This window comes from Sus scrofa, chromosome 12 (genome assembly GCF_000003025.6).
Source record: "Sus scrofa isolate TJ Tabasco breed Duroc chromosome 12, Sscrofa11.1, whole genome shotgun sequence".
In the NCBI taxonomy this organism is placed as follows: domain Eukaryota; kingdom Metazoa; phylum Chordata; class Mammalia; order Artiodactyla; family Suidae; genus Sus; species Sus scrofa.
In genome coordinates, this window is record NC_010454.4 from 27,111,690 (window position 1) to 27,120,626 (window position 8,937).

An 8,937-nucleotide genomic window follows, 5' to 3' on the forward strand; every position below is an offset into this window, starting at 1 on the left:
AGCCACAGCAGTGACAATGCCAAGTCCTTAACCACTAAGCCACCAGAGAACTCCTAGAAACACACTGAATCTACAGCCCTTTCTCATCTGAAGGACTCATCCAGTGGTTCCAAAATGAGAGAAGTAATGGACACAAATGAATTAGAGCATTGATACAATTTAATGATTTCTGACATCTCCAGATAGCCTGTGGTTATAGTTTATGGCTCCTGGAAATATAAAGCATCTCTCTCCAAACATCATCATGACTTTGGAGCATGGCTGAGAGCCTTCCACTAGCTCCTTCTCATTAACACTCTGTAGAGAGATTCTACAATCATGTGGCTACAATACATCAAAAATGGTCTTATTCCTCTGATTTCAAATTACAATAGCAACCAGTTGGAGGGAACAAAACATAGAGCTTAAGAGCACGAACTCTGGAACTAGGCTGAGTTTGAATCCCCAGTCGGCCAATTACTGGCTATGCAATATTAAGCTGTGTCTCTGCCCGCCTTCCGTAAACTGGGTTAGAACTGTGAACGGCACATAGTAAGTGATATATATTTGTTTACTAAATGATTTAAAACATTTTAAAAGAGGGTTTCGACCCAAGCGTTGTACCACTTGTATGTACATAATCCTGATCCTAGGTCCTTTAAACATGAAGGTATCTTCCTAATGTAACAACAACAACAACAAAAACCCTTGAAGAACTCTGATCTAAAGTGACCTCCTGGAGTTCCTGTCGTGGCTCAGTGGTTAACGAATCCGACTAGGAACCCTGAGGTTGCGGGTTTGATCCCTGGCCTTGCTCAGTGGGTTAAGGATCCGGCGTTGCCGTGAGCTGTGGTGTAGGTCGCAGACATGGCTCGGATCCTGCATTGCTATGGCTGTGGCGTAGGCTGTCGGCTACAGCTCCGATTGGACCTCTAGCCTGGGAACCTCCATATGCCATGGGAACAGCCCTAGAAAAGGCGAAAAGACTAAAAATAAAAAAAAATAAAAAAATAAAGTGACCTCCTGGGCCAAACTGATTAAGCATCAGCTGGTTGGCATACTAAGCAATATAATGGGTTTTATTAAGCAATGGTAATTTCACATCTTTGTCTTCTAATAAGGCTCTTCTTATCTAAACTTGCACTCGAGTATTGTTATCCTGCTTCTGACAAATGTATTCTAGTCAAGCAAGGATATGTATTTGATGCACCATGCCTATGTTATTTTCTGTTTGTGTAGGAAGGTCTCCAACCAGCATTTTATTTCAATAGCTGAAGTATGTGCAGAGAAAGGTAGAGTTGACCCTTGAACAGCATGGGCTTTGAATGGTGGGTTGATACTTACATGTGGATTTTTTTCAATATCAAATACTACAATACTACACGATCAGAAGTTAGTTGAATCCTAAATTTGGAACTGCAGGTATGGAGGGCTCACTATGAGTTATATGTGGATTTGGGGCTGAGTGGAGTGTGGGCACCCCTCCTAACCACCCCGGCTCCCCACCGACTGCCCCTCGTGCTGTTCAAGGCTCATCTGTACTTCCTCTGTATGTGAAACTGACTTATTTTAAAATAATTGGTCTTGAAGATTTGTTGGATTAAGTCAATGAAAACATGGATACCTAAGACATTCTATACGAGAATGAAATTAACACCAGTACACATTAGAAAAATATTTTAAACTCGGGGCAACTTTAGTTTCACCTCAAAAGCTAAGAAGGTGATCAGAGTAAATAAAGACTGTCCTAATCTTTCAGGAGGCATTTTGCCTGGAAGCCTTACAGTTACCATCGAACATAGGTTAAGACTATTCAAAGGAAGTTTCACAATACACCTGATTTTAGAAAATATAGGTGGTAAAGATTCTAAACGCAGAGAGCCATGTTTGGGTATCATCATCTTCACTCATCAATGATCCATGCACTCTTAAACAAGTATGTCGACACCAGGATAGGGCCATTCAGACCTGCCACAGTATCTGAATTATAGAAGACCAAAAAAAAAAAAAAAAAAAAAAAAAAAAAAAAAAAAAAAAAAAAAAGAAAAAAATGGGAAAGACCTGTTAATATAATTAACTCATCAAACTGTCAGCTAAAAGTCTCCACACAAAGGGTCAAAAGTGTGATGGCCCAGTGGAGGGGAAAGATTTGGGACTAAGATGTACTTTTTCTAGGTTTTAGAAGGTGTGTTAGAGAAAGGAAACTTTAAAAAAAAAATCCATTCCTAATGAGCAAGAAGGGATGAAAACAGAGCTACTGTTCATTATTATTATTATTGGTCTTTTTTTTTAGGCCACACCTGAGGCATATGGAAGTTCCCAGGTTAGGGGTCGAAGGGAGCTGCAGTTGCCAGCCTATGCCACTGCCACAGCAACATAGGATCCAAGCCTCACCTTTGCCCTGCACCACAGCTAAGGGCAATGCTGGATCCCTAACCCACTGAGCAGGGCCAGGTATCGAATCCATGTCCTCTTGGACATGGTCGGGTTTGTTACCACTGAGCCACAACAGGAACTCCCACCACTGCTCAATCTTTAAAAAAAAAAAAATCATATAGTCCTCAATAATACCAAGCTCAAATCAACTTAAATTCAACTAATTTTCTTAAAACCAATCAAGATAAAATTGAGCTTTTTCAAATACCAAAACTACTACCTGTACCAATATGAAACTTCCCTAAGATTTTTTGCCAGTACATACATGCCAAAGATTTGAAAGATATGACTATTTACCTTAAGCTCAATTACTTAAAATATGAAATGTATCAGTGTTTTAGACTGTTACAAATTCTATTGTGCCTCTACTGGCCAGCAGCAACCCCAGCCAGAGAATCAACAGCTCTAGATCCTTAACCCACTGAGCCACCAGGGAACTCCCCAGTTTGCCTTATTTTGATTTCCAGAAAAAGCGAACTCTAGCCTTTTTTCCCTTATAAAAAGGCATTTTTCTTCCAAGTTAAGCCTATGATAACTTCACTCAAAAGTCTCTAGCAGAAACCAGGGCTTAAAACCGTTACTGATTGTTCTTAGTTATCCAAACTTTGTGATCACAGAACTTAACTGATAGCAATAGGCAGACCAGTCTCTGTCGGTTCCATTCACTATCCCAATACTTCTTCATAACCTCATTCTGTCCACTAAAGGACAAAGGCCTTACCATGGAGCTGGCAGAACAGCTTAGCTGTTATTTCCAGTACTTGTTTCCTTAAAATTTTTATTGTTCGAAACTGCAAGGCTAACAGACAAAAGGCTTTTGTAGACGGTATCCAAAAAAACTCATTTGAGACCAAATTACTTCACAAGTTAACCAGACAGTGCTGGTTTCTTACTACAAAAGTACAAAGTTATTTTTTCTTCTGAGTCAAGACGATCCCCCCCCCCATATGATGTCAACACGGTATCAATGAACACTAAACAGTGAAATGACTCATTACTTAAAAAAAAATAGTCTCTCTTGCAGCTCAGCTAAAAAAACCCCTCCACCCTTAATGAGCCACTACAATTTGACACATTATAGATGACTAATCTTTGAACACCCCAAACCAGTAGGTTGGATGTCCACTTGCAAAAACACAAATGCACACAAAAGCTCATATTTAGCAACGTGTCCAATCTTGAATAGATTTAATCATAAATTCTGTAGCTACACACAACTTATCTTCTAGTGTAAGGATTAGGAAAAACAGACCCAATTTTCAAGGTCTGCTGTCCCAGCAAGTTTTCTGAGCTATTCATCTCCCATGCAGAACGAGAAAACTGATCCTTTGGTCATCTCCATATACACATCAAATCAATCCTCTCCGTTTACATGAGTGCATTTCATGTTACCACCTAACTCCATCTTAGATGTCAGCATGACACGTTTTAAAACTGCTATAAAATAGGGCTGACTTGCTGTAGCATACACCCTATCAAGGGGAGAACAAGACATGGAATGAAGACAGTTGCTAAAAACAAAAAAGCTGTCCCAGCATTGTCAGGCTAGGGACAGCTTTCTATGTGGCAAACTACTATCTGTGCCCTACTAGAGTAACTGCTTTCCTTTGCGATCCAGTGAGTCAGATCTTTTTGTCTTAACCAGCATTTACAACATCATTAATTCAGAATCAGATCTTTGGCAAAGGCTTAAAAACAAACACCATGATAAACATGTTTAATTTTAAAGAATTTTAATACAAACTTAATATAAACTATTTCAGTCCCTCTTTACATGTAAGACACTGACTCAAAATACTTTTATACCGGTTTTTCAGTATTGCACAATATAGGTACAAAATTAATATTTACGATTACATTTTCTTCCATATATATAGCAAAAATCTTTAAACTTTTAACAGAAAATACATTTTTTTTTTGAAAAAGCAAATATTCGTACATTTTAATTCCACCACTAAAGGAATATCCTGTACACAATTTTTAGAATAGTTGATGTCTTTAAGATGGATATTTTACAATTTCAGTAAAAAAAATACAACATGAAGCTGCTGCTGTCACAGATCACTGTAGTAAAAAGATATAAATGCAATACCATGTCGTAGAAACAATATATATATATCCTCTGATATTTTACAAACTTTGTACTAAATTAAATTAACAATTAGAAAGACCAATAAACCCACTATTAGTGCCAATTTTTTAAAAAAAAAAAAATCAGCCATGTCCTTGCTATATCTTAAATACTGTAAGAGGCCATTTCTGAGAGTATACTTTAAAATATACAGTCAGTATAAAATAACTTTGTGCTTGGTTGGCAATGAAAAATGATGCATGTTTTATTTTTGTAACCAAGCTTGAATGTATCCTTACTATAAGCTTAAAAAAAAAAAAAAAAAAAAATCTCAAGGAGGTTATAGAAAAAAATCCCCCTTGGGTCCAAGCATTTAATTTGTACGATACACTTTTTTTCTTTCTTTTTTTAGTTAGCCATAACAGGCTGGAATGCTGGTTAGAATACTGCATGTTATTCAAGCTAAAATTCAAGCCATCTACAAAAGACTTCTCGTTGAGGCCTCCATAGGCCGAAAACACATCAAAGGCATTACTGTACTGGAGAGGACTGAGGTTAAGGGGCTGTCACCTGGGAACATTCCACTGGTACTACTACCTTGACCCTGCATATTAGGAAAAATAAATTCCTTGGCATTAGGAGAAAGGCAGAGGTTTTCTGCTGCTGCTGCTGCTGCTGTGGTGGTGGCGGTGGCGGCGGCGGCTGGGATGGCTGCTGCTGCTGCTGCGGCTGCTGCGGGCTACCCAGGCCAAGCCCATACAGAGAGTGCATTGAGGAAGAGATGGCTTTCTGCTTCAAGAGGTCATTCACATTCAAGCCGAGGTTGATAGGAGAAGTACGTGCGACCTTGTTGCTGCGGCCACTATTCTTCATTTGGTAGAGCCGAACTTGGTGGCAGCGAAAGTGGCAGTGGTAAAGGTTAAAGGCTGAGTGGACCGGGGCATGAAGGTAGGGCTTACAGCAGCAGAGTGACCAAAGGGAGGCGATGGAGAGCTGGACACTGATGAGGCTGGGTCACTTATGGGCATAAAAACCTGGGCCTCTGGGTTAAAGCTGTTTTGATCTCCTATCCAACTCACATCCATTTCATTATTATCATCCACATAAAGTACCTTCACTGGTCCCTTTTCACCAATTTGGTAGGAAACCTCAAACGGGTCGATCCAAACGCTAAGATCCTGTGGCAGATTGCCACGAACATCATCAATGTCCAAACCACTCTCTTGGATGCTTGTTCAATCACTGGGTCCACTTCTCCCCTATGTGTATACATCTAAACCCTGATCCTTTATATGGCTTTTCAGGATACCAGTGCCCTTCATATTTCTTCTTAAGAAGTCTTTCAAGCTCTTCACCAAAAATGTTGACACGTCTCCTGGGAAGCTTATTGTACAGATATGAAATAATGAAATTAGTGCTACTTGGATTTCAAGCTGCATAGCTGCTATGCCACAAAATTAGGTTTGTGTTTCAACTCCCCCCCAGACACACACAAAAGTGTTCAATTGTGGCAGAGAAACAAACTTTCATTCAAAGTGCTGGTATTAGTAGATATCCTTCACCTTGAGTGTCTTGTTCCTTAAAGAAAACAAACAAAACAAAAGCAAACATGTCCACGTAAGATAAATGTTAAGTTCCACAACCTTTTTCTACCCTAGAGTAATGTCACTTTTGCAAAAAAAATCTAATAAGCTAGAAAGTCTGAAAAATATAATCAACACAAAATAAATGAACATACAATACAAAACTGTTTATTGAAGATTAAAAGCTCAAGGAAAAACTGAGGATTTACAGTTAAAACAATGTTTTTTTTTTTTTAAGCCTATTATTACCTTCCTGTTTCTGAATAGAGTTCTAAGAGAAAAAAATATTTCCGGGGTATAGAGCATATTCCTTCTTTTCTTCCCTTAGTTCTCACAAAAATACGTACTGGAAACTATACTCGGCATATATATACCGAAGTTATATACATACACATACCGAAGTTTTAGAAGTTGGTTATACTCCTATTCACCAATGTAGAAACGAATGCTGTTATTTCAGTTCATTTGGATACAGACTACTTACATCTTGTTTTATCGATAAACATTTTGAAATTTGAGAAGTCAGGGAAATTATTTTAATTTCCAAAGCTCATGATACTAAAGTTAAGGGTACGAAATACTAAATGAATTGCCATCCTAGTGGATGATAATCATGAACCAAATTATCCTACACAGTTGCTGTTTTAAATATACTAAGTGCTCAAAATGAAATAATCGAGCTTCTCTGTGCTTTTCTTTTCAACGTGTATTTTTCTAAATTTGAAAATACCTCGTGGGCATCAAGCCTAACAAAAGAAACAATGAATTTCAAAAATTTATTGATTATTCTGCTGAAAGGGCAGAGTTTCTGAGTTTTACTCTGATTTTTAAAATCACCTCCATCCCTCGTGATAAGAAAACAGCCGGACAGGCGGGTACGATAAGGTCGACCTTTAAACGTTTGCTGGATCAGCACTGGGTGGGGATAAGGAAAGATCAAGGGCAAACAGAAGATATTTGCAAAGGAGGGATCTGAGGTTGATCTAAAAGGACATTTAAAAATCAAGTTGATAATTCATCTGTTTCATTTTTCCATACTCGTAGTGACAAAGGAGAAAGAGTCCCCGGCTGCCCTAAACTACAAACACTCTCCAAGCCAAAAGCCCTGAGTGCTGGCAAAGGCAGCCGATTAGGCCAAATTGCTTGAAGGTGCAGCCGAGCGAAATTCAGGCTCGGCAGAAGGTAGTTTCAAAGCAACGCCTTAAGACAGGAGCGTGAAGAATTACATAAACAGCCAGTTGGGTCTCATTAGATTTCTGCTCACAGCCCTCGGAGCCCAAGCGCTACAGCGGCAGCAGCCAAGAGGAGGAGGAAGAGAGTACAAGTCTCCTCCTCCAAGGAGGAGGAGGAGGAGGAAGGCCACGAGAGATGGAAACGCGACCATTTGGGGCCAGGGGCCCGGACACCCGGCGGGTCGCCGCGCCGGCTGCACCGGGTCAGCCGCTCCCTCCCCCCGCCCCAGCCGTAACCCGACCCGCCGCTCCCTGCCCCCGCCTCAAGGCTCCTGGGACCCGGCCAGAGCCTGGGGAGCGCTGGTTCCCTGGCACCATTTTCGGGCCGGCCAGCCACCCGCCCCGCGGAGCCCAGCGTTCCCTTCGCGTTCGCTGCTGCTCCTGGGCACCCCAACCCCCGATTCCCATCAGCTCGCCCCGGGCCGCCCTTCCCCGGTCACCCGGCCCCGCCGAGCCCAAAGCGCCGGCCAGCCCCGCCTCCAGCTCCCGGGCGCACCCGGGCCCCTCGGAGCTACCTCGGGTCGGGTGTTGAGAGCCGCTCCCCTCCACGCCCGGGCCGCGACGCCGCCGTCCCGAGCCCCCAAGGGCCCGCGGCTCGACGCTGCTGCAGCCCCTCCTCCTCCTCCTCCTGCCCCCGCCCGCCGCCCCTCGATACTTACGGGCTGCTTCCACCACAGACCCAGCGGCTGGGCGGAGGAGAAGGGAGGGTCGGCGGCAGCGAGCTGGCTGGGCCTAGTGCACGCCGACGCTGCCGGGAGGAGGTTGCGGAGGACGAGAGCCTCAGGAGTTCGCCCCTTCTGGCTCGGGTTGGCGAGGACGGGGTCAGGTGAGCGCGCCCACTTCTCCACACAGCCCGGTGCCCGGCCCAGCGTCCCCGTACAGCGCCCACTCCGCGCCGGGCCAGAGCTTTGCTCCTTCTGCCGCGGCGCGCGCCCCGCCTCTCGTTTTATAGTCTCCTCCCCGCCCCCCCATCCCCTCCCGTAGGGGTGCGCGCGCCCGCTCCGCGTCACACAGCTCCGGGCGGCGTCACCATTCCCTATCCTCCCACCCGGCACCCGAGACCCTCACCGGCTGGCTCCGCCCCTGCCCTGCCCCCGGACGCCATTGGCCAAGTCCCTCCTGCCCATGTCCCAAACCGAGGCGGTGGGCCGGGCGGGCAGGCCACACCCCTCGGGCTCCAGGATGGCCAATGAACCGACTATCTGGAGTCACTGTGGGCGGGATTAAGAAAAATTGGAAAGGGATTGGGGGAGAGACGTGCCAGTGAAGGCGACAGAGGTGGTTTGGGGCGGCTGACTCTGCGTCTAGGCCGAGAGCACCGGGGAGGAGGGGGGAGGGGAACGGAGCTGGAGGCGAAGCGGCTGGGGAGAACTGTGGCGAGCTGTCGATCTCGAGAGGGAGGGGAGGATTTACAAAGCATGCTCCACCCGAGTGGGATTGTGGTCGAGGAAAATCCCATTCGTGGACGAGCTACCACGTCGGCCTCCAGTGCACCCAAGAGAGCTTAGAAAAAGGGCGAACTGTGACAAGGACTCGTGCACTCGGTTAATTAAATCACCGCAAGGGCCTAGGCCAACTGCCGTCCAGAGAGGGGCAACTGCAGAATCCAAAGCTGCTGTGCCAGGCTGGGGGTGGG

At 44.3% G+C, this 8,937-nt stretch overlaps 1 protein-coding gene across 1 annotated transcript; it reads right to left on the bottom strand.

Moving 5' to 3' along the window:
* Positions 4,890 to 8,217, bottom strand: TOB1 (transducer of ERBB2, 1). The gene is given in 12 exon segments (NM_001123205.1): positions 4,890 to 4,918; positions 4,921 to 5,045; positions 5,048 to 5,131; positions 5,134 to 5,358; positions 5,361 to 5,542; positions 5,545 to 5,553; positions 5,556 to 5,570; positions 5,573 to 5,709; positions 5,712 to 5,738; positions 5,741 to 5,897; positions 5,900 to 6,064; positions 7,961 to 8,217. Coding segments are annotated over 11 exon segments (1,011 nt in total). The 5' UTR covers positions 5,926 to 6,064; positions 7,961 to 8,217; the 3' UTR covers positions 4,890 to 4,894.